The following is a 25235-nucleotide window of genomic DNA, read 5'->3' as shown; positions in this document are numbered from 1 at the left end:
TTACCTGTGTCAGGACTTGGTTTGACACTAGAAAAGCTGTCTTCTGATTTACTGCTTACTGAGTCATCCTTAGTGACTTCTCCAGCAGCGACTGTAGGAACGTAAGGAGATGCATAGTTTTTTATTTTTTATTCCCTCCCTTTCAGAATTTCACCTTAACATCACTAATGCTCCGTGATTGTCTGCTTTTAGATTCCTCGCCTTTAAGCATCGTTTTACCATAGGTCATTAGCAGGTATTGATGATGTGTTCATTTCTAAGTCTTCTGACATAGTCTCCATCCACCCCTTCCAGCACTGACATGTCACTGTACAGCCTGTGGGCAACTTTATCAGTAGACGCCTTACATTTTATTTTTAAGGCGAATAGCTGCATACGTAGCTAACACACTTTGTTTTCTACTTCCTTAGGGTTGCCTCATTTAAACCACAAATCAAATCTTGAGAAAAGTGTGCAGTAGAGGTCTTTAGGACCACCTTGCCTGAGCCTCCCATTTTAGGCAACAGTCTATGTACTTGGCTGCTTCCAGGTTCCATCCATCTTCTGAGAGACTGACCTAGAAGTTGGCTTCCTGACCCCTGGTCCAGAACTCATTCAGTTCATTTTATGTTACTTGTGTGTGTGTGCATTGTATCTCTGCCGTTTCAGCTGCATTGATTTTTAAAGAGCTTTGTGATGTTTCATAGAAGACTTACCTACCTCTAAGGATTTCTTTGGTGCCATTTTTAGATTTACTGTATTGTGTAGTTGGTATGGAATCTTGCCTTAACTTCTGTGATCTGAAATTGCATATTGGCTTTGAAAATTTTACCTATTTTAAAATTTGTTCTGAAAAATCCTACTTTCTTCCTTTGTAATTATGTAAAAAAAATTTTTTGCATTTTAAAGGAGAACAGTATGCATTAACTCTATTTCATTATCAATTCAGCAACTAGTTAATATAATAACACTTACTAAGGAGCCTACCTCATGGTTCAGTAGGTAAGTGGTATGCAAGCCTGCTAACTAAATTCATTCCCAGAAGCCCTTGTGAAGACAGAAAGAGAATACAAATTCCACAGTTGTTCTCTGACCTCTACGTGTACACTGGGACACATGCCCCCCACCCACCCCCATGTAGCATATATTCAACATAATAATTTAAATAAGTGACGGGTTTTAATGAAACCCGTTTAACTCAGATTGTATTGTCTTGTGCAGCTGAACCCCTTGTGATGTGACATATTAAAGGCACCTCCCCTCCACTCCCCACCTGTCTGGTCAGCTTCAGTTTCTACATGTGCACGTCCTGTGGTTCATTCTCCATCTTGGAATTCGTGCATTTGTGATTTTTCTCTTTTGTTATTTCCCAGAGTAGCATTCAACTCAGTGAAACATTTCCTATTCCTAGTCATGCCTAGGCCTCGGGCTGCTCCCACAGCCTTGTATTTGTGTTTCAGATTTTCAGACTTTGTTCTGCGCTGCTCCCTGTCTCTCTCTCTTCCAGTTTTCTGAAGCCGGCTCGCAGTTTGTTCAGATGTCTTTTCATTTCTCACCGTTCCCTCTAGTTGTTGTATAGTTGTTTTCTGACCAGATGCCTATCAGAGCGCGGACTTCTGGTGTAGTCCGGTGTTTTCCTCCTTCATTTGCTACCGTTGGAATAAGAGTTGGATTATTAGGGGCTCCCATTATTGATGTACAGATACCTGCATCTGCTGGAGAGAGAAGAATGTATACAGATTGCATACGTCAGACAAGATACATAAGCAGATAATGTATTATTAAGTCACTTCTCCATAGGGATGGGCTGTAGTATTTGTTAGCTGAGCTTTTCTCTTAAGGTACGGAAATGAGCTAGCTAGCTTCATTCAGTAAGGGTTTGAAATTAATTAAAACATGCATGACTTCACTGGATTTACATTTACCAGATGTAAATTTCTGTTTTGTCTTGTTAGACCCCTAGAAAGCTGCTGTGGGCATGTTCGTTATTGTGTATAAGCTTAGCTCTGACATTTCTTCCCTGATTTAAAGAGTAAAGCTTAGAACCTACAAAGCCAGTATTTCTAGGAAACCTGCATTTTATTGAAGAAATTATGTGACTCAGAAATGATTTTTCTGTATAGATAGATGGGTAAAGAGGGAGAAATCATTAATCCTAAGGCTCTATGGGGGGGAGGGATGTCTATTTTCCTTACATTTACTTCCCAACCTGAAAGTAGATCGGTTTCAGTACGTTTTGGCCTGTTCTATACCTAGTTCACTGTCTGATGCACAAGGTCTACACTAAGAGTCCCTGAGATAGGGTCCTTGTGATCTGGTGGTGCTGATGTTTGCTTGGGGGACAGATTTCTCCCGCTGAACCAAGGAGGGGAGAATTGGATTGGAGTAACTGGTAATTCCTGTAGATTCGGACACATTTTATTACAGAGTGGTATGATTTAGATTAAATAGTCACGTGCTGGTGAGATGGCACAGTGGGCAGAGAGACTTGCCGCCGCCGCCGCCGCCGCCAAGCCTGATGACCTGTTTGATCATCTAGACCCATGAGGTAGGAGAGAACCAGTGTCTCAACATTAAAACGGTTTAAATCCAGTTTAACGGTTAATTGAGACTAAGTTGCAGGTAAGGAATATTCCAGATTTAGATTTAAAATTCTAAAATCTAAATTACGATTTAAAATTCTGCTTTAGAGAACCCAGAGGGCCAGGTGGTGGTGGCACATGCCTTTAATCCCACTCAAGGCAGAGGCAGGCAGATCTTTGAGTTCAAGGCCAGCCTGGTCTACAGAGCGAGTTCCGGGACAGCCAGAGCTACACAGAAATCCTGTTGCAACAAAACAATACAAAACAAACAAACAAAACAAAACAAAAAACACAGAAAGAGTTGGGGAGAGAGAGAAAAGCAAGGGGAAGATGGTGGCCCACAGGTCCCTTACCTCCCTAGCTTTACTAGGACTCAGTAAAGAAGGATAGAATTTTCTAGTTCTTACCTGGTTTTATGTTCCCAGAAAAGGGCCTGGTGCAAACTGTCAGTGAAACAAGAAAAGCTCTCGTGGTCATTTGTAGTGTGAATCATAAAGTTGAACAGAGGCCACTGTCCAGAGCTTTGAAGCTGGAAGCCTTACTGTTCACGGAAACAAATGAGTGGGCTCTTGGCCACTGTTGGAATAAGGTCCAGACTGATTTCAGTTAAAACACGGGGCTTATGTGAGATGCCGTTGACGTGAGTAGTCAGTTACAGAAATAAGTCTAAAGATGTTGCCTACTACGAGTAATTAAGTGTCAAAGTGTCAGCTGTGGGGTTAGGGGTTAGAGTTCAATTCCTAGTCCTGCAAAAGAAAAAAGAAGAAAGATAGAGGAAGGGAGAAAAGGAAGGAATTGTCCTACACACCATTATAAACAAGTGTGTCCAACCTGCAAGAGGTTAACTGAGAAAGGACTAGCGGTGTGAGGAAAGATGTAGCTCAGGGGTAGCACTTGCCCAGCAAAGCCAAGGCCGTTCATTCCTCAGAACCGAATAAGGTGGAGGCGGGGGAGGAAGGGAGAGACAGAGAGATACATTGGAGCTGGTAGGTTTTAGAAGTTAGTTTTTCCTTAAAACAAGCAAGTGGCAAAAGGCTGCTGACACTGGCTAACAGGGAAAAGAGGAGATTTCACAGCCGCAATCGACACTCGTGTCTGAGAGGTGGCGCCCGGTACCATCCCTTCCTGGCTCACCAGGTTCTCTTGCTGGATCTCTAGCTGTGGGGCCTGGCTCTGTGTGCAGATGCTTGTCCACGATAAGAGACAATGACGTAGTCCACAGAGACGTGGGAAGTGAGCTGACTTACAGTTTTGACCAAAGCTGGAGAGAAGGCTGTCTGTTGACCTTGCCTGTAGCAGTGACCCAACTGATGGAAAAGATGAAGTAAACATACGTACGTCTTTGTCCCAGAAGGCGGTGTATCCTGGTGTCCAAGGCCCCGGCAGCCAGTTTTCATTCCTAGCAATTTCCTGGAGGAGCCCGAATTCCTGGGGGCTCCATTCCAGAATTTTAGGGTTTTTGTTTATACATTTAGGAAGGTGAGAATATTAGAAATTTCTGTCTTGTTGGGGGCTGTATGAAACACATAGCTGGACAGCATTTTTGATACATTCTAAAATTAAGTCCTAAAGTATCTTTCAAACCTATCCATATTTCAAAGCCACATCAACCATAGTTGGTACAGCAATTAGTGCCATTTTAATGTGCTTTTGCTTTACTGGAGATGTAAGAAGTGATGGTCTTGAAACTCCTTTTGAAATCCATCCATACCTTGTGCAAAAAGGTATGTTGGATTTTTTTTTTAATCTTGATATTTCAGGCTGTATTTATCACATATACTCAGAAATTGTAAATGAAGTGAAAAACGAAAGAACAGTGTTTTTCTTTTTACCTCCGGTAATCTCTGGGGCGGTACTGGAGCCCAGGGTTGCCAGGTACCTGCTGTGGCCATCCTCCTCCTCTGTGAATTATGTGGTGGGTTCATCCTGCAGGATTGCATCAAAATCGTGGAAGAACTTCATAGTTCTAGAGCTGTCTCCTGAGTTGTGGGCATGCCTAACTGTCCTGCGTTCATTCATACTTGAGATTTTTATACTTTGCACGACACTGTTTCCAATCTCTGTATATGCCTAGTGATTGCAGCCTTGTAGCAATGTAAATAAGTATTCCTTTATTTCTCAGTGTCCCATAAAGTTGTTTTCCTATATTTCTTTCTGCCCAAACACTTAGTAAAGCTTTAACCTCCTCCTCAGTCCAGTGCTGTCCAGCTCCGCCCTCCATGTTGAAAGTGACCTGGAAATGATTCGCTATTTCTAGCTAATGTTTTGTTTCCCAGGAAACCAGAGGGGTGGTTGTAGTAAGCTCCTGAGAGCTTGAAAGGATGTAGTTTAATTGGTTCAAGCTGCCTAAAGGAGTAATTTTAGAAGGTGCCAAAGAAGCAGGCTTGCTGGTTAAATACCCTGGACCTAAATGATTGCTAATCTTACTTGTTTGGGCTTTAGGGGAAAAATTTACCCTTGGAGTAAAGGGAATGCAAACTATTTTGGTGTAATTTTTTTTTCTTATATAATTTTTGGCTTCACTAAAAGTGTTGTTTGTTTGTTTTGTTGTTTTTTTTTTTTTAATGACTTGGAAATGGTTGGCAGTGACTTTGGGATTTCTTTTTTAAGGTTTATAGTTAATATTAATAAGCATACATTTAAAAAGCATCACATTTTGTGCTGAAGTGATAGCTTATTGGTAAGGGTATTTGTTATTGCAAAGGGAGAAGGACTCAGGTTCTGTTCCCAGCACCCATGTGGCAGCTCACAAATGTCTGTAACTCCAGTTCCAGGGTATCTGACACCCTCCTCTGGCCTCTGTAGAGGCATCCATGTTGTGCACATACATTCATGCAGGCAAAACATCCATGTGCAGAAAATAAAAATATAACTTAAAGACCACTGTTTCACATTGGGGTGATGGTGCACACCTTTAATCCAGTATTAACTCTCTGAGTTTGAGGCCATCCTGGCATACACAGCAAGCTCCAGAGCAGCCTAGACTACATAGAGAGATCCTGTTGCCAAACAAATGGGGGCAGGGGTGTTGGAGAAAGATTCAAAGTGTGAAAAGCAAAAGACAAAGATGAACTGGGTGTGCACCTGTAATCCCAGCTGGTGAGCACCAGCAATCCCAGCTGGTGAGCACCTGTAATCCCAGCTGGTGAGCACCTGTAATCCAGATGGTGAGCACCAGCAATCCCAGCTGGTGAGCACCTGTAATCCCCGAGGTGTGCTCATATGTGCTGCTGTGCACCTGTAAATCCCATGAAGCTCGCTGATTTCACAGAGGATCCATTTCTTTGCTCACAGGGGTCAGGAGAGTGCTGGTATTGTGACCAGTGATGGGAGTTCAGTGCCTACATTCAAGGTGCATAAGGTAAGTTTGAGCATTCAAAACTGATGATATTAGATAACTGTTGCCAGCTGGTCATTAATATCTGCAATGGGGGTAGTCACATGGTGCACATCTTTAATGCCAGGACTCGGGATGCGGAAGCAGGAGTTTGGGTTTAGTTTGTTCTATATAGCGAGGTTCAGGCCAGACTGGACTACATAGTAAGACCCTGTTTTCTAAAATAAATAAGTTAGTAAATATACAAAGTGTGGGGATATGAATAAAATTGCAGCTAGAAGCAATTAGATAAGTCTACTAAGAAGACTTCTGCATCAGCCATCTAGAAGACTCTTGGGTCAGTCTATCTACTTCTAACTTTGTGTCCTCATACTTGTCAAATTAGGATGGATTTCTTTCCCAGTGATCTTTTGCTAGACCAGCTCATTCACGCCAGGGGGTCATCTATTTAAATATTTTTAAGAAGCCTTGACTTTTTTAAATGCCAATTCCAGTTAATATTCGACAGATTTTATTGTCTAGTAATAAAATCTTATTGCTAACTATCTGTCTTTAACATTTCCTAATTAAGAGTGTCATAAGATAGAAGTGTCAATGCTGTGGCAGTCCTAAACACTAAATTGCTCACTTTGAAATGAATTTAATGTGAACATCCGGAGTCCAGTTTAAAAAGTGAATTCATTCCATTCCTGGCGCACAGAGAAGAACAGGAAACACCTGTCTAGTTTGGACTGCCCGAGCGTAGTCTTGTTACTAGCAATACCAGTTTCTGTTTTTTTCCAACATCTACTTTTGCTTTGACTTCTCAAGGGAATGGGTCTTGTAAATCATGTTTTTACTGAAGACAATTTGAAGAAATTATACGTCTCGAATCTTGGAATCGGTCATACGCGCTATGCCACGACGGGAAAGTGCGAGCTGGAAAATTGTCAGCCATTTGTTGTGGAAACTCTTCACGGGAAAATAGCCGTGGCACATAATGGGGAACTGGTAAATGCAGCTCGGTTAAGGAAAAAGGTAAGTTGTTGTTTAGCGGCGCATCGGGTGTTATGATAGTTAATGAAAAGACATTGGAGGGCTCAACTAAGGGCGTCTTCTAACTATTGCCGCCTGTTACCTTGGTTCCAGAAGCCATTGCATCAGAATTGCCTGCATGCTGCTCTAACTCCAGATTCTGGTACTCCCCAGGTGACTGGAAGCAGTGCCACTTCAGGCTGTGATTTGGAATGTTGATTTATGTTGTCAGCAGCATGAGGGATTACTGTAAACATCCCCTTATAACGTTGTCCTATGTTCAGAGTTGGTGAGAGAGAAAAACCAAGGCATTGTTCCCTGTGTCCAAACTCAACACTGCATAATGCTATGACCAGACATGGGGTTTTCTTTCTTTTTTTGGTCTTTTGAGGTAGGATTTCTTTGTGTAGCTTTGGTGCCTGTCCTGGAACTCACTCTATAGACCAGGCTGGCCTTAAACTCACAGAGATCCACCTGTTTCTGCCTCCCAAGTGCTGGGATTAAAGGCGTATGCCACCACCGCCCGGCCATGTGGGGTTTTAAGACAGTCAGTTGGTGGAGAGCTCATTCTCATGAGACTATTGCTCAGTTCAGATGCCCACTCCAAGTCTAGGCCCTGAGCACTTAGGGCCTACAGGCTTTAAACTGAGTTCCCACATTCCCTTCTTGATTTCATTTGGTAAGGAGTGGCTCATGGAACTCAGGAAAATGCTTAATTTATGCGTATTCATTTATTTTAAGAGACATTGTGGAGGATACAGAAGAGGTGGGTATAGCAGAATTTGTGGGAGGAGACATGAGGCCTCAGTGCCTCTAAAAACCACTCTCCAGGAACTTCCATTTGTGCTCAGCCAACCAGAAGCTCCATGGACCCAGTCCTTTTTTTATCTTTTGTGGATTGGCCTTTGATGGTCAACCTGACCTCTGGCATCTGTTCCCTCCTTGGAAGTCTAGTCTAAGACTGAGTGTAGCCCTTTAATCACATCACTGGTTTCCATGGTAGCTACCCTCTATCTTGAGACATATTATTATTATATTATTGTATAAAATACATTTACTTTAGTGGTCAGGCAGTTTTGGGATTGTGTGCCAGGAGAGATTAGGCTGCAATCAATGTGCATTTGGCTTTTTAGCTCTCCATATCTCTCAAGTGTGGACAAAAGATATTTGGAGTAGAAAGTAGAAAGCTGTCTCTTCTGAACATGAATAGCCTTCTTCCTTGTTAGCCCCTGAATAACCTGCTGGTAGTTTACATTGTGTTCGTTACTGTAAGAATAGAAAGAGGATTTTAAGTGGCTTTTGTTGGTTTGCGGTTCTGGGGGTTGAACCCAGGACCTTAGGTGTGCTAGGCATCACTGTGTCTCTGAGCCATGTCCTCAGCCCCACACCAGTGTCTAAGGGACCTAAGCACATGCAGGGTTTGGTTTTGCAAGCCAGTGGAGCTATCCCCCATGGGTGTCAAGGGTGATGATGTATTTATTTCTTACTCTTTGTGACCAAGTCTCACTGTAGCCCAGAACAGATATGTAGATCTAGCTAGCCTGAAACAACTCCTGCCTCCATCTTCCGAGTACTGGGATTACAGGCATTTTTTTCCCCTATCGGAACAATATCATGAAAATGCAAGAAGAAAGTTGAATATAGACTCAGAATTCTTTGTCTGAAATGCTTAGGAGGGAGATCTTTCAGATTCTGTAGTATTTGCACATTTTGAGATGCGACCAAGTCAACATGAAGCTTATATTTCATGGTACAGATAAAACATGTTAAATGATAATTTTGTATGGTTTTTTTTTTTTTTTTTTGTCTTTGTTTTTGTTTCTTCAGCTGCTCTGTTGACATAGAAATGATGAAGGTACAAAGTGCAGCTCCCTTAGTGTCAACAGTTCTCAGCCTGTGGTGTCACGGCCCTCTGCTGTTAGTGTTATTACCACTCTGGGCTTTACATGCCCGTGACCCAGCATCTAGTGTTACAGCCCTGAGCTTGGGGTGTTGGGTAGCCAGAGCTAGTGACTTGGCAGCATTTTGGAAGCCTTCCAGCATTCGGGTCTTCCAGCTGTCTACAGCTCTCTGCTGTCCCTCACCTTCGCCGCCCACAGCTCTCTGCTGTCCCTCACCTTTGCTGTCCACAGCTCTTTGCTGTCCACAGCTCTCTGCTGTCCCTCACCTTCGCCATCCACAGCTCTCTGATGTCCCTCGTCTTCACAGTACTTTGCACTGTCCTTTTTGTGTTGTGGGTATGTGTGTGGGTCTGAGTGCATGTTTTGTACCATGTACATGAGTGATGATGCTTCTGGAGACCAGAAGAGTGCATCAGATTCCTAAGTGCTGGAGTTTTAGGTGGTTTTGAGCTGCCTTGTGGGTGCTGGGAATTGAACCTAAGTCCTCTGCAAGAGCAGCCAGTGCTTTTAAACACTGAGCCATCTCTCCAGCCCTTTCCCACAGTTCTTTATAATGCTCTGAAGTCTTTTGTAGCCTGTGGTCCTGCTCACCCCCTTGAACTCCTTAGCCTTCCTCTAGCTGTTACTGGGTGTCCCTGGAATGAGAAACCCCAAGGGACCACCTGTTCCCTGTACAACCAGCCCAGCCTACTGGACCCATACTGAAAGGCCTTAAGTAGGCAGCAAAGCTAATCAGATGAGCTAGCTAATCAAATTGGCTGTGCTGCAGCACAGAGGCCATGCACAGGAAGGAAGTGTCCCAGACGGATGCCCAGGGGCTGAGAGCAGCCTTGCTTATTTATGTGGAGTAGCTGACTTGGTGCAGAGAGGTACTGCTCCTGCGGGGCTGAAGACAGCTGTGATGAGGTCTGGAGGTTATCTGGATGGCTGCGGGCTGCGGGCTGCGGGCTGCAGGCTGGATTGTATAAAGGTTGTCCGAAGCTTATCATGGCCACAGTAACTTTTGAGGGTCCTTGGCAATTGAAGTGTACCCCTTTTGCCCCACTGAAATAAGTCTCTATGGGTGTCCACGGTTGGTCTGAGTCTCCCTGCAGTTGTCCTGACCCATTTATTTGGCAGCTCTCAGGATTTTCCTGAGAATGGTAAAAGCTGAAGTTGTGGCCATCAGCTTCCCCAGGGAACACCGGGCCCTGCCTATCAGGTGACGCAGCAGTGTTTCTCACAGCCCTGCCACATCTGGGGGCCACCGAGATAACAGTAGCAGCTGCAGAGCCGGTTCCTGGCTTCTGTTTCTGCTGTCCTCAGGCAAATCCAAGGTAGCTCTTGGGTAACTGCTGCACTGACCAGTTTCAGGAAGGGGCTGACAGCTGTCAATCATGAGGCTGACAGTTCCTGACAGTTTCCTCTATCTAAAGAAATAGATCATTGGAAGTAATTACAAGGAAGTTACTGCTCATTGGAAATAATTACAAGGAAGTTACTGCTCATTGGAAGTAATTACAAGGAAGTTACTGCTCTTTGTGTGTAACAGGGAGGCAGGTAGCCTCAGTGAGGGCCTCATGACCTGATTGCCCTTCAGAGCTGTGTGGAAACTTAAAAAGGTTCAAAGTTTAGAGCATTTTGGGGTTTTGGATCAGGAAATACTCTTTATATTCTTGAAGCATAAGAAGGCATGTGATAGAAAGAAAAAAAAAAAAGAAGGCATGTGAGGAAAACGAGTTTAAACTTGAAGATGACAAATATGAGAAAATTATAAATTGGAAACAACCACAGAAAGCTAAAATCCAGTAGTCGGGGCAGAGTGCTTACTCAGGCAGCCTGTCCAGGGCACACTGGGATCTTCCTCTCTTAATGATGTCCAGTTTCTGTCTCTGCGTGATTGTTTCACCTGTTTGTTGCTGATGACACGGCATCTTTATATTCCTGGAAGCTCCTTTTGATCTATTTATACCATTCATTTACTGTCCTCTGCTTTCTTCAGTTCATTAGATTCTAGTAATGTTCATTTGATAACCTCAGGACCAGGCGCTGGTTAGTAACAGCATGCATGCATGTCCACACACATGCACATACACACGTATGTGCACATTTTGTTTAGCATTTTTAGAGCTGATGTTCCACGTACAATAAGTAGCTACAGGAACTGAACAACGGTGAATTGGGGATTTAAAATATCTAGAGCCCAGGCTTCCTCGTTACTCATTGTCTGTTTTGTGTTTTAGCTTTAGGAAGCTCCCACTGCTCTGCTGTGCCCTCTCTGTCAGCAGTGGCATTGTCGTGGCCATAATACACATTTCTGTCCACAAATTGAGAAAACGGGTATTTTTACAAATTTAGACAATCACAAAAGTGTAAATATGAAGTAAATTACCAAAGTTGACTGCTTAGAAATAGTCGTCACCAAGAATTCAGTCGTAAACAATACATAGCTCATTGTTTCCAGACATAGCCCCTTATCTAGGTATTAGGTTTAACTTTACACATGGAGCTGGCTCCTGAAAATGCTTTTTAGTGTCCACTTAAATTATTCTGTCCATGTTTGTGGTGCAGCCTCTAGGTCAGTCCTGTTCAGAATTTCATGGTGATAAAGTACACTCAACCAATGTTTATTTAATGTCTCCTACATTTAGTCATTTAAAATGTTGATCCCTGTCAGCGGTCAGAAGTATGGATATACATTTATGCCACCAACAAACTCAGTTTGAGAGTCATTGGTGCACTTTGCTACTCTTCAGAAGGAAGATGCCTTACTTACCAGGATAATGGAGGGTCGTAGAAAAGGGCTTTTCTGCTTACACTCAGACTTAAGTTTTGCCTTATAACTGCTAAAGCAGTTCTTTTCTGCCTAGCTCTAGAGACTCCCCATTGCCCCCAGCAGCAGTCTGCTGTCGTGAGTATACACATACAGTACATACAGTTAGTGGGGTGTGGGGTTGTAACTCAGTATCTGTAGAATGCCTGCCTTCTATTACTGTGTGCTGTTGGACAAGAGGTGGAGCATCTAATGGTCTAATGATGAAACTTCTCTCTCCCATAGCTTCTGCGCCATGGTATTGGGCTTTCCACATCCTCTGATAGTGAAATGATTACTCAGTTACTCGCGTATACCCCGCCTCAGGAACGAGACGATACCCCAGACTGGGTAGCAAGGTAATTGTATAACTAGCCTATGCTTGCTGCTCCGGCGACGAGAGCTTTTTACTTGTGCGTGTTTATGGCCAGAGTGATTCATTCGGTGACTTGTAATTCCAGAATCAAGAACTTAATGAAGGAAGCGCCCACGGCGTACTCTCTGCTTATAATGCACAGGGATGTCATTTATGCAGTGAGGGATCCGTACGGAAATCGCCCTCTGTGCATTGGTCGTCTTATTCCAGTTTCTGATATAAATGACAAAGGTCAGTAGGAATTTGATTTTCATGATGCTTTTCAAAATCATTGTTTCTGTTGGCGAGTCTCAAAATGCTTCCCCTTTCTCCCCTTTTTCTTTTATGAGCTCCCCAAATCTGTGATTATGGGAAGCTTGTGGATAGGAAGAGAGGGAGCAAAGAAAACACATATCTTTATTTACTTTGTTTTTTTAAGTTTATGTGAGTGTACATACTTTGTATGTGGGTGTGTGCTCCTGTGCTGCTTTTGGAGGCCAGAAGAGGGTGTCCGGTGTCATCTTCCATTACTCCCGACCCGTTCCTGTGAAGCAGGGTCTTTCCCTGAACTTGGAGGTTGCTGGAAGCCTAGCCTTAGTTAGAGTTGTAGGTATGTGCAGGAAGTCAGCCTTGTTATATGCCTGCTGGGCTTTGAACTCTGGTCCTCATGATTTCACAGCAAGCATTCTAACCCTAGCTGTTGGTATTTCTAAAAAAATGTGTGTATGGGGTGGAGGTGTACACACGTATGAAGTTGATGGTCAACTTCAACTATCGTCTTCTGTTGCTTTCTACTTTACTCTTTGAAACAGGGTCTCACTGAAACTGGAGCTCACCGTTTTCAGCTAGGGTGGCTGGCCAGTGAGTTCTGGGGGTCTCTCCCAGAGGGGTTACAGGTGACTACCGGCATGCTGAGCTTTGAACTGATTTCAGGCCCTCCTGTCTGCAGAGCGGGCACTGTCCTCCCTGAGCCGTCTCGCTAGCTCCCACTCTTAGTTTTTGAGGTCTTCTTCTTTGGCTGTGTCTGACTTTTAAGTGCTTTTAATGCTATATTCCTTTTTCTTCTTGTCTTTTTTGAGTTGCCAGTTCATATCTTTAGCCTAACTAACCTTTTTCTTTCTGCAGTGATTTTTCTTTATAACCAATCATCTCTCTTGTTCAAACTATGATATCATAATGCTAGAAGGAATCTTGGATTATTTATTGCCTTTTTTACCTAAGTTGTGTGGAACACCTGCTTTTAATGTGATGATAATAGCAGTTTTTATCTATTGGATGTTTTGTTATTCTCACAAAATAGCCTCTTTTTTTTAAAAAAAAACTTTTTAAGAAATGATTTTACATCTTTGTGCTTGAATGAACATGGATGATGGGGTATATGGAGGTCAGAAGACCTCCAACAAGGGAGTCTGATCTCCTGCCACGTGGTTCCCTCCCAAGTTGTCAGATTTGACAAAATCCCCTTGTCCAGTGAGCCAGTCTCAAGGGCCCGAAAGCCTCTTTAAAAACTTCCCTGTGGGGACTGGGGATGTAGCTGATTAATACAGTGCTTGAGCAGGCTGTGCTAGGCTCCTGGCTTCTATCCCCGGGACTCCAGACGAAAACCAAACACAAAACAAAGAATTTCCCAAACCCGTTCACTAAATTGATCGTCTTGTGATTTATAGAGAAAAAGTCTTCAGAAACTGAAGGATGGGTGGTGTCTTCAGAATCTTGCAGCTTTTTATCTATTGGTGCAAGGTAAGTTGTAGCCTATTAATCATTTTTTTTCTTTCATGCATTCATGAGAAATTTTTTCTGCCAAATTTGATGATACATGCCTGTAGTTCTGGCTTTGAAAAGTCTGAGGCAGAATGGTTATAAATTTAAGAAGAACCTGAGTTATATGTATAGATACCCTGTCCTCCCTCCCCAATAAACAAACAAACAAACAAAACAAAACTAAACAAAACAAAAAACAGATGGGACAAGGGGAAGAGGGAGAGGAAGGAGGCAGAACTCTTTCATTCAGGCATGGTGACAGACACCTAATCAGTCCAGAACTCTTTCATTCAGGCATGGTGACAGACACCTAATCAGTCCAGAACTGGCTGGTGGGGAGGTGATGGATATTTTTGTTTCCATGACCGATTTCCTTTCCATAAGAAAGCATTTGTGAATAGTGTGCGTAGCAGTTGTACTAACTTTAATGTACCAATACTACCTTTTGGCTCTGAAAATACTGTCTTTCAAAATGCCACAAGTCTCGCTTGATTTTTTTATTTTAGTGTGCATGTGTTTGTTTTTGATTCCAGGTCTCACACTAACTCAGGCGACCCTGGAGCCCATGAGAGCTGGGAATGCAGGTTGAGACACAGTGTCTAGCTCCCACAATTTAGTTTGTTTATTTCTGTCGTGACATGTATTTATTTATTTGTGTGGGGATCTGAAGACTGTGTGCAGGACTCAGTTCCGTTTGCCCTCTTTGTGGGTTCTAGAGATCAAACCCAGGTCTTTAGGCCTAGTAACAGGCATCTCTACCCACTGAGCCATCTCACTGGCCAAACACTGACTGTACAGAGTAGGGACTTGGGCTGCGCAGAAGGTTCAGTGGGCAAAGTGTCCGCTGCTTGAGCGTGCAGACCTGAGTTGGGATCCCCAGCATCCAAGTGAAAGCTTGGCGGCTGCGGTAGGACCCCAGCACCTGGGGAGGGTCTTTTGTTTGTTTGTTTTGCTTTTGTTTATTGTGTTGCGAAGGGTACCTGTGGAGAGGTCAGAGGACAGCTTGTGAGAGTCAGCTCTTTCCTTCTGCCTTGGCTCCAGCAATCAAACTCGGGTCCTCGGGCGTGGAAGCAGGTGTCCTCATCCTACTGAACGATTCCAGCTCTTTAAGTCATGCTGTTAAGAATTAAGTAAAACAAAATAATAATTAATAAATAAATAAATAAATAAATAAATAAATAAATAAATAAATTAAGCCAGGCATGGTGGTACATGCCTTTAATCCCAGCACTCGGGAGGCAGAGGCGAGCGGATCTCTGAGTTCAAGGCCAGCCTGGTCTACTGAGTGAGTTCCAGGACAGTCAGGGCTAAACAGAGAAACCCTGTCTCAAAAAAAAAAAAAAAAAACAAAAAAAAACAAAAAAACGAAAAAGAATTAATTAATCTTTGCTCCTCTTCCTCAAAAACCACGCAATAACTTTCAGGGTGAAGTGATAATATAGATTATACTGTATACACTGTAAAGATTGGACAGTGGGCACATGAATGAGAGTACTTACTGGCCCCTTTATTTAAAAAAAAAGTCAATAAAATGTTAAGTCCCTTGTTATTAAAATTTTGCAAAATTTGCATAGGAGCAGCAGAGTTATAGAGTTTTCTTTTGCCTTTTAAAAACTAGCATATACTCATTGTATAAAATGATAGGTTTCATGGATATCTTCTGTCTGTTTGTGTCTTCAAAGATATTGCCAAGAGGTCAAGCCTGGAGAAATTGTACAAATATCCAGAGATGGTATCAAAACTCTTGATATAATTCCAAGGTCTGAAGGAGACCCAGTGGCTTTTTGTATCTTTGAATATGTTTATTTTGCAAGACCAGATAGTATATTTGAAGGTAAGTACACTTCTTTTCTTTTACTGTTTGTAAAAATCTTATTCATCTCATTGAATCAAGACAGTTCTTGGCTCAAAAGCGTATGTGGCTCTTGGGCGGCATGTGGCTGTATGCTGTGAATATGTTACTGAGCTACAAATCATAATTGCCCTTCTTTTCAACTCTTAGATTCTGTGTTTCTCTCAGTAATAAAGATTATAATTTTCAAATACATATTAAGGTGAAATTTCATAAATACCACACAATTGTTTCTGTACACATTGCTTTTCCTTTTCTATCCAGTCTATACAATCTTAGCCCCAGCTTTTTAGAATAGCAATCTTATTCTCAGTTAAGACGATTTGTTTCTTTTCCAAACATTCCAGACCAAATGGTCTATACAGTAAGGTACCGCTGTGGCCAGCAGCTGGCGATCGAAGCGCCCGTGGAGGCAGACTTGGTGAGCACGGTTCCAGAATCAGCTACGCCTGCAGCTCTTGGCTACGCAGCAAAGGTATTTACTTTTAATTATTATTCGGTGAGTTGGTCTTCTGGCACTGAAATAAATGTGGACCACAAAGGGGGAAATGTTGATTCCTGTGCAAGAATTATTAGCTATTTCTTTCAACAAAAAGTGGGCTGAGAGGTGGCTTGGTGGGTAGAGGCTCTTGCTACCAAGGCTGATCACATGAGTTTGATTCCTAGGACCCACATGGTGGAAGGAGAGAACTATGAGTTGTCCTTGACCTCCATAAAAGCTCTGGTGTGCATATGCGTGTATGTGCTCATGCACACACACAATTAGTAGTTTTTAATCACCCAAGACTCAAGTGAGTTGTCCTTGACCTCCATAAAAGCTCTGGTGTAGGGGCTGGAGAGATGACTCAGAGGTTAAGAGCACTGGCTGTTCTTCCAGAGGTCCTGAGTTCAATACCCAGCAACCACATGATGGTTTATAACTATCTGTAATGAGTGCCCTCTTCTGGCCTGCAGGGATGCAGGCAGAACATTGTATGCATAACAAACAAACAAACAAACAAACAAATAAATAAATAAATAAATATTTTTTTAAAAAAAGTAACATACCTTAAAGTAATATTCTACCACAGGGGCCATTTTGAGAAAAAAAAAAAAAAAAGCTCTGGTGTGCATATGCCTGTACGTTCTCTTGCATACACATAATAAGTAGTTTTTAATCACCAAAGACTCAGTGAGTTGTCCCTTGACCTCCATAAAAGCTCTGGTGTGCATATGCCTGTACGTGCTCATGCGCACACACAATTAGTAGTTTTTAATCACCCAAGATTAGAATATTGGCCCTCCTTTTTGATTTTTAACAGCATACAGAGTAATGAGTTTCACTGTGACGTTTTATACACTTGAATTCCACTGTTCTTACTCATCCATTCCTCAAGGTCTTTCCTCTTTTTCTTCGTGGTCTCTGGCTTGCCCTCCAGTAGACCTCTTCTTCCTCTCTCCTGGTCCCCTTTCTGTTTTCATCAGACACACACACACACACACACACACACACACACACACACACACAAACACACACAAACACACAAACGCATGCACACCAATACACACTCATTCAGGTTGTCTCACTTCTTTTTGGTGATGTGCCCATCTTTACTTATCATTGTAAACTTTTTTTTTTAAATAGCTGCATGTGGTTGCGTGGGCCTGCAGTCCCAGTACAGAGCAGCTGAGGCAGAAACCCTGCTGTGAGCTGGAGGCCGGCCTAGGCAACATAGTGAGACACTTCTCCAAAACCAAGATGGCATCATGCATATAGAGAGAATTTAGTGGTGGAGCTGAGCGTCCTCACTTAGCTTCTAAATGAAGTAGTGTGCGTGTGTTATTAGAGATGGCTACCTTGAGAAATGGATGAATGCCTCCTGTCCCTCAAAGGCATCTTCTCAGCCCAGTACGGCTACTAACTGTGCATTTATTTTTCCTCTGCCAGTGTGGACTGCCATATGTGGAGGTGCTGTGTAAAAACCGATATGTAGGAAGAACCTTCATTCAGCCAAACATGAGGTTAAGACAACTTGGTGTTGCAAAAAAATTTGGCGTGTTGTCTGACAACTTTATAGGCAAAAGAATTGTTCTCATTGACGATTCAATTGTGAGAGGCAATACTATCTCACCCATCATAAAACTCCTCAAAGAATCCGGGGCAAAAGAGGTAAGTAATGTTAAAACATATGCCGTAGCACCAAGAACTAACCGTTTGATGTTGGCATCAAAGTTACTGTACCCAAGTGATAGTTCAGTGTGATTTAACTTTGCATATCAGATTGCTTTGTGATAGCAGGGCAGCAATATGGAGACCATATATTAACTATTCTTACATTCTACAAAGTTTAATCCTTAATAGATTATGTATAGTGTTCTGTGTGCATGTATCCCTGAAGGCCAGAAGAGGGCACCAGATCTCATTACGGATGGTTGTGAGCCACCATGTGGTTGCTGGGAATTGAACTCAGGACCTCTGGAAGAACAGCCAGTGCTCTTAACCACTGAGCCATCTCTCCAGCCCCTTTTTTTAAATCTTAACAAAAACAGAACAACAACAAAAAACAATCAAGAGTATTGGTTGCTTTCTCTGTTTGAAAATATAGAACCAATTCCTAATACAATAAATTTAACCCATTAAATCAGTTTTGTATCATTGTGTCTTCTGTAAAACAGTGAACTTTCTAAAAATTGCTAAGCATGGATCTATTTGTGCTGTGTTAAATGCTTGGATGCATGTTATGGGCATACCTTGTTTTCATATACTTCACTTTATTAAACTTTATATACTGCAGTTTTTACAAATTGAAGGTTATTAAAATTGTTTTTGAGTCACCATGAACTATGCCTTTTAAAGTTGATGCCAGACTTAATCAAGAAGCGTGTTCGTTCCCACCAGCCATTTCCCTGTTCCCTTCCCTTTGGCCTCTACTCCCTAAAACACAGTGTGGACACTGACTGTAAATAAATTACAGTGGCCTTGAACTGTTTGAGTGAAAGGATGAAAAACTCCTCACTTAGAGATCCGCCTGCCTCTGCCTTCCGAGTGCTGGGATTACAGTGTGCCATCACGCCCAACTCAACCTTCTCTTGAGCCAAAGCCCGGTCCGAAATTAGGCCCTAGCTCTCCCATTCTTCAGAGACTAAGAGCCGTGAGCACACTACAGAAGGAAAATAGAAGGTATTGGAGATGGGCTTGTGAAGTTCAGGGAAAAAATTCTCCACATCATGTAAGTGTGGGGTGAAGCACCAGATGTTGGTGTCCAGAGTGCAGCAAGTTATCCAGAAGCTCAAAGAGGATGGAGGTGGCTGCAGCAGATAGACTTCGGCCTCTAGAGAGAGTGAAGGCATGCCCAGCTCTGATGCATCAGAGGGTGGGCAGACTTGTACTAAGAGGTAACATAGCTGGTGACTTTACTATTCCGAACTCTTAAGGCCCCTCATGTTAAAGTAAATAGGCTTTAGCTGTGCTCTGTGATAGGACACAGCCTGGACGACAGCAAATCTGTTTATAGTGTGGTTTGCGGAGTATGTGATGCTTGCCCTTCACAAAACACTCTTCAGTTTGAATAACCACTGCTCACTTATATCGCACCTACACATTACTTGCAAATGGATTAAATATATACAGTGACATGCTGGTGTAATGAAATGTGTCATGACCATTTAAATCTGTGTGAAGATTGTATAAGACAGGCAGATTGTTCTTACAAGATCTAAGATTAAAAGGAACATGTGGATGCTGGTTATACCATGTACATGAACCTAACAGAAAGGTCAAAAACAATAGTAGACTAAAGGAGCCCTGTTATGATTAGTAAGATTTTCATTATAACCTAGTAGGCTATATCTTTTTAATAGGGTAAAATAAAAGATCAGCAAAGTATCACTTAGGTATTAAAACAAAACAAAAGTAGTTAGGAATGTATAGTCATTAAATAGGAAGTAAAAGATATGGAGAATGAAAATAACTCATTCAGAAAAAAAAATGTACGGGCTGGAGAGATGGCTCTGGTTAAAAGTACTGGTTGCTCTTGCAGAAGCCCCAGCTTAGATTCCCAGCACCCACATGGTGATTCACAACCATTCCTAACTCCAGTTCCAGGGAGATCTGATACCCTCTTCTGATCTCTGAGCATGAAGCATGTATATGGTGCTCCGACATACATGCAGGCAAAACACTCACACCTAATATAAAATGAATAAATCTAATCATTTTTTTTTAAGAAAGAAAAAAATTACCTATTCAATGGAATGATTTTTGTGGTTTACCTTGTTGCTCATGTTGTTAATTGAATGTTCAGTGAGACAGTTTTCACAGTGGGAAAAATGTATAATTAATTTTACTGAGTGTAAGTGATGATTTCTTTCTAAGGTGCACATTCGAGTTGCTTCACCACCAATAAAATACCCTTGCTTCATGGGAATCAACATACCCACAAAGGAAGAGCTGATAGCCAACAAGCCAGAATTTGAACGTCTTGCAGAATACCTCGGTAGGTAGTAAAATTTCTGTAGATTTTAATTGTTGGTTTGTTTGTTTTAAATTCCAAGTGTACTTTTGTGTAAAGCAGCAAATAGTTGGAAGATAAATTTGAGTGCTGAGGAGATGGCTCAGCATCATTATATTATATAACTGCAACACGAGTTTTGGGGACCACAGTTGAGTTCGTAATTTTGGGTAGGTATTGGTACCTCTGTAATTCCAGACTCGGCATGTGGATAAGCTGACTTCCTAGACTAATGGAATCCATGACTCTGAGACCCTTAACCTTGGGCCACTACAGATGAAACATGTACACACATGTGCTTGCACACATATACATTGGGAGAAAAACCATTCACAGTAGCACCAAAAGTTATAAGTCTTTTAGAAATAATTTAAAGATTTCAATTCCTGCTTTGTGTGGTAGTACATGCCTTTAATCCCAACAGTGGAGGCAGGGACAGCCGGATCTCTCTTAGCTCAAAGCCAGCCTGGTCTACAAAGGTAATCCCAAGCCAGCCAGGGCTATAGAGTGAGACCTGTAACATAAAGGCGGCACCAGCTCAAGGTGCTTGTGATTGTGTGGGGTGGATTCCCAGGAAGGCATCATGGCCTCAGACACACTGGAATACATTGACCTTCAAAAGGACAAATTTGATATAAGTGTTCAGACCAAGAAAGTTAATGCAAAACTTCATGATGGAGCCTATCAGCACTGCAAAGTTCTTGAGTGGCATATAAAATACAGCAAATACAAACTACTGTCACAGCCTAGGAAGTGTGGAATGGCGTGTAAAATACAGCAGATACACACCACTGTCAAATAGGAAGAGTGTAGACCATGTGCCTGTGAACTTGAAGTTGGTGCAAAATGTGGTAAGAAAGAAGTTGTTGTTAATCCCCTTAATAACCAACCAGAAACTTCAGCAAATACTGAAAATCGAGCTTCTGACCATAGGGGAAGCTGCGAAAGGAAGACAGGGATGTAGATTTAGATGTTTCAGGTTTTCACAATAAAACTTTAGTTGCCTATATATACAGAATAAATATGCTTGGAAACACTTACCATGGCATGTTATATAATCTACGGAAATTGTTTAGAAAACCATATTACCTAATATCAAACTATCCAGTGTTGAGAACTGGTGTTTGTATCAGAACTATCTTGTGATTAGCTCCCAGTGAGTACATTTCCATTATCCTGACCTCAGGTATGTGACTTCCTGGCAAAAACCCCCATACATCTTACAAAGTTTATAAATAAAACAGTTTATTTTTATATGTACACATACAAAATCATGTGTAGTGCGTTTCCTTCAAAATATTTTTACATACTTTATTCCATTGTTTTTACCTTTCCCAGTTTGGAAATACATATTCAGAAAAAAATATGTGGATTATATCATTAATAACAGAAAGATAAATCTAACATTCACACTCAAGTGGAGATACTGCCTTATTCGTAAGGTCCTGTGATGTTCTCCCTCATAAGCCTATCCTTCCCAGAATTCCATTGTTCAGAATTCTCACTTTGCCGCCATTGTTTCTACTTATACACAATGTAGGCTAGCTTTGTGTGGTTACCGAAGTGTGTGTCCTTATGGTTAAAGTCCCAAAGCTACATGAAAAGTAGCCAGGCAGTATAATGAACTTCCACACTTTTTGCCTACGTTCCCAATTTTAATTTTATGTTTTCTATGTATGTATGTATGTATGCATATGTGACATGTTTGTACATGTACATATGTATGTGTGTATTTGCTGAACCGTTGAAATAATGTGAAACCCTGAAATAAAAAAAAAGATTATTACCATTATTATATATTAAGCAGACATGGAACACTATTCTAAAAAGTAAAAGCGATGGAGCACTTTTTATGTTAGAGATGTAGGTAAAAGCGAGATCAGAAGAGAGAGTGTTTCATCACAGAGTAGTTAACAATTACACACAATCAGAAAACTCCCCCTACACACGGACACACACAATCAGAAAACACACACACACACACACACACACACACACACACACACACACACACACGGGATTTGTCCATTCAAAAATCCAGGGACTTGTGTATTCTAAACAAGCATTTCTACCCCCAGGCCTCATCCCCCGGTTTTTCCCTCCCTTTTAAAGGTTTGAATTGTCCTGGTTGGCTTGAACTTGTGGTCATCTTGCCTCCGCTTCCCAAGAAGCTGGGATTACAGGTTATAAAATATATATATCCAGCTTCCTTTTTAGGAAGGCTAAAGGAGAATTTTCATTAAATGATGCTTTCTGTAGCTGTGCTGTGGTGAAGCATGTTTTCCCTTCTACAGAAAAATCTCCTGACATTTCCCTTTCCTCCTCAGGAGCCAACAGTGTTATATACCTGTCAGTGGAAGGACTGGTTTCATCTGTGCAACAAGAGATAAAATGCAAAAAGCAGAAAGTGAAAAAACATGACATTACAATTCAAGCAAATGGAAATGGTCTGGAATGTTTTGAGAAGACGGGACACTGTACGGCTTGCCTCACTGGGCAGTACCCCGTGGACCTGGAATGGTAGCTGCCTGGACTGAGTTCCTTGAGACTGAAAGTGATGGAGAAGTGGTTTACATACTATCTGTTACTCAATTGTTACAATGTAAGTAGATGCCACATGCTTATGTATTGTACCTTCATAAGCTGTGAGGATTTCTGAGGTTACTAAATTGCTATAATTTTAAACCATGATGATTACATGTAATACAACATGTAGGGATTCTTTTTATACAAGAATTGGCTTTTCACCTAGGAGAAGGCGGGAGGTTTCCTGGTATTTCCCAGACCCGTGCTTGAAGGGTTTTTAAGAGGTTAGGTTAGATTAAGGATCTGTAATGCACACAGGACATGGGCCTTTATGTTTCATGAAAAATTTCAATTCATTGTGCTCCATAGGGATCTAATCTGTACAGTCAAACCTGTAGTTATGGCCTAGCTCTTAGATTCCCCTCCAACCCCAACATACACACACACACACACACACACACACACACACAAACTTGTGGTTCTGGGGACCAATGGAAAACTTCAAAAAAAAAAAAAAAGCTACTTGGGAAGCTGAGACATGGATTCTTGAGTTCAAGGCCAATCTGGGCTTTCTACCTCAAGATAAAAAGTGTCTTTCTAGCTGGGCGGTGGTGGTGCACGCAATTAATCCCAGCACTCGGGAGGCAGAGCCAGGCAGATCTCTGATCTCTGTGAGTTTGAGGCCAGCCTGGTCTACAGGGCGAGATCCAGAACAGGCACCAAAACTACACAGAGAAACCCTGTCTTGAAAAACAAAAACAAAAAAAAGTTGTCTTTCTGTGCCTCAGAGCCCTCATTTATTTAATAAGTCATTCATGCATCTAGTACACAGTAGGAATATGAATACATGTTTAGAACTATCATTTTACCGCTACATTTTAACAGCGCGTGGTCATTAGCTTTTGCTAAATTAGTTTGCAGTTTCATTATGATGGAGGGAAATGTACAGGTTTGCAGACCTTTGCCACCTCTCTTTGGAATGCACCAGAATGACTGACAAATATATCTGAAGCCTTTTTTGTTCCTACACTTGACTAGAAGATGTGATCAATGATATTTAGTGTCTTAACAATACAAGCCTAGCAAATAACTTAGTACATTGGAAAGAAAACAAAAAATTTTAATCCCAAGTAAGCCTTTATCCTTCATTTGATTAGACTTGGCTGTTTGAATTGAGTGTTTGATCTTTGCAGCCTTGCATACTCATACATATATACAAATGATTGAAATTGAGCAAATGGAAACATAGTACGGGCCGATTTGGTTTAATGGCTAAGGAGACAGCTACTGTTTTGGGAATTCAATTGCCTATACCCAGGTGTCAGCTCATAAATCATGTCTTTTCTACTTTGTTTTGTTAGGTCTAGTGAGTGAGTGTTTTTAAGTTTTTTTCAGGATGCAGACTTAGAGGATCGAGGTGATTTGCTTACTAACTCCTGTTTGTGTAAGATTTTTCACATGCAGAAATAATTATTTCTATATTATTGCCAAAATTTGCTGTATAGTTTCCAAACCCATTTAGAAATATAGTATTTATTAATAACTGAAATTGTTAGTCTGCATTTGGGATATAGTCTTGTGTTACGTAATGGCAGGTCAAGATAAGATGGTAGTTCTTTAAGGTCATGTGCTACAGTGGCTGAAGTGATCCTGTGACAAAGGCAAGCAGATTGGCATGTTACAGCCCTGGGGCCATTTCAGTGGGTGTAGCCTCTTACGGTAAACTCATTACCCATGGCAGCATGGACGGTAAGCCTTTAGGTCAGTTTTAAAATGGCCTTATTTAAATTTGATGTTTTAAAAAGAAACTCAGGGAAGGTACTAAAACCAAATCTCTAATTTGACTTTTGTGTTTTCCATAGTTTTTATTTTGTTTTATTGGGATACTTTTATAAAGGGAAAATAATGTCCTGATCCTTTGATAATTGTACAACTTTTCGTAATTATTTCTTCATCATGACTTTTTATTTCACAAGTTTCTGAATATGAATTAAATTAACATTTTTTACTAGTTTCAAGCCTTCTTTTATCTGCTTTAAATGTATATAACCAGAGTACTATATGCTGAAAAAATATGAAAAATGTGTTTGAATACAGTTAACGTCACAAACTGTAATGTAAGCCTGCTTTTTTGTTACCTTTTTGTGATTTTTTTTGTGACAAATATATGTAATAAATGTGTTTATATGTGTTCTTTTTAAAAATAGTGGTAATCAGTAGATTATGGTAAATAACACGAAGACAGTGATCTTGATCCATACCTGGCACCAACTAGTCAGATCTTATTTCTCTGATTGAGGCATTTTAATAAATAGCCCATCTCTTATTTGTAAACTTTTGCCAAGTGGCAGGGCAGTAAAGTGATTTGAAAATAGAATGCTGAGTCAGCACGATGCAGAACAGCTTCTTTGGAAACACTGGGAGCCGGTGGTTCAGTGTTCAGAGTGTTGGAAGGGCTTCGAAAATACAAAGTAAACAAATGGATAAACCAGTACATCGAGACAGTGGGGTCCTGTGCAGTGTTAAAAAGAACCTAGCTGCCTCTAGTGGTGGCGCACGCCTTTAGTCCCAGCACTTGGGAGGCAGAGCCAGGCGGATCTCTGTGAGTTCGAGGCCAGCCTGGTCTACAGAGTGAGTTCCAGGGCAG

The 25235-nt window shown here is 41.5% G+C and overlaps 2 protein-coding genes across 2 annotated transcripts in view; one reads left to right on the top strand and one right to left on the bottom strand.

Moving 5' to 3' along the window:
• Paics (phosphoribosylaminoimidazole carboxylase and phosphoribosylaminoimidazolesuccinocarboxamide synthase) overlaps positions 1-4782 on the bottom strand; it is a 36155-nt gene extending 31373 nt beyond the window's left edge. The window contains 2 exon segments of the mRNA XM_059276050.1: positions 4394-4577; positions 4579-4782. Coding sequence (XP_059132033.1) covers positions 4394-4577; positions 4579-4782 — 388 coding nt within the window.
• The window catches only part of Ppat (phosphoribosyl pyrophosphate amidotransferase), a 37413-nt gene extending 14367 nt beyond the window's left edge, over positions 1-23046 (top strand). The window contains exons 2-11 of the mRNA XM_059276051.1: positions 5856-5922; positions 6709-6915; positions 11851-11963; positions 12066-12211; positions 13627-13699; positions 15403-15554; positions 15920-16047; positions 17500-17721; positions 19927-20047; positions 22390-23046. Of these exons, the coding sequence (XP_059132034.1) occupies positions 5856-5922; positions 6709-6915; positions 11851-11963; positions 12066-12211; positions 13627-13699; positions 15403-15554; positions 15920-16047; positions 17500-17721; positions 19927-20047; positions 22390-22586 (1426 nt within the window). The 3' untranslated portion in view covers positions 22587-23046. The remainder of the gene's footprint in view (positions 1-5855; positions 5923-6708; positions 6916-11850; positions 11964-12065; positions 12212-13626; positions 13700-15402; positions 15555-15919; positions 16048-17499; positions 17722-19926; positions 20048-22389) is intronic.
• The last annotated feature ends 2189 nt before the right edge of the window (positions 23047-25235 follow it).

This window comes from Peromyscus eremicus, chromosome 10 (genome assembly GCF_949786415.1).
Source record: "Peromyscus eremicus chromosome 10, PerEre_H2_v1, whole genome shotgun sequence".
NCBI lineage: Eukaryota > Metazoa > Chordata > Mammalia > Rodentia > Cricetidae > Peromyscus > Peromyscus eremicus.
Note: the sequence above shows the minus strand (reverse complement) of the source record. Positions and strands in the feature narration are given on the sequence as shown.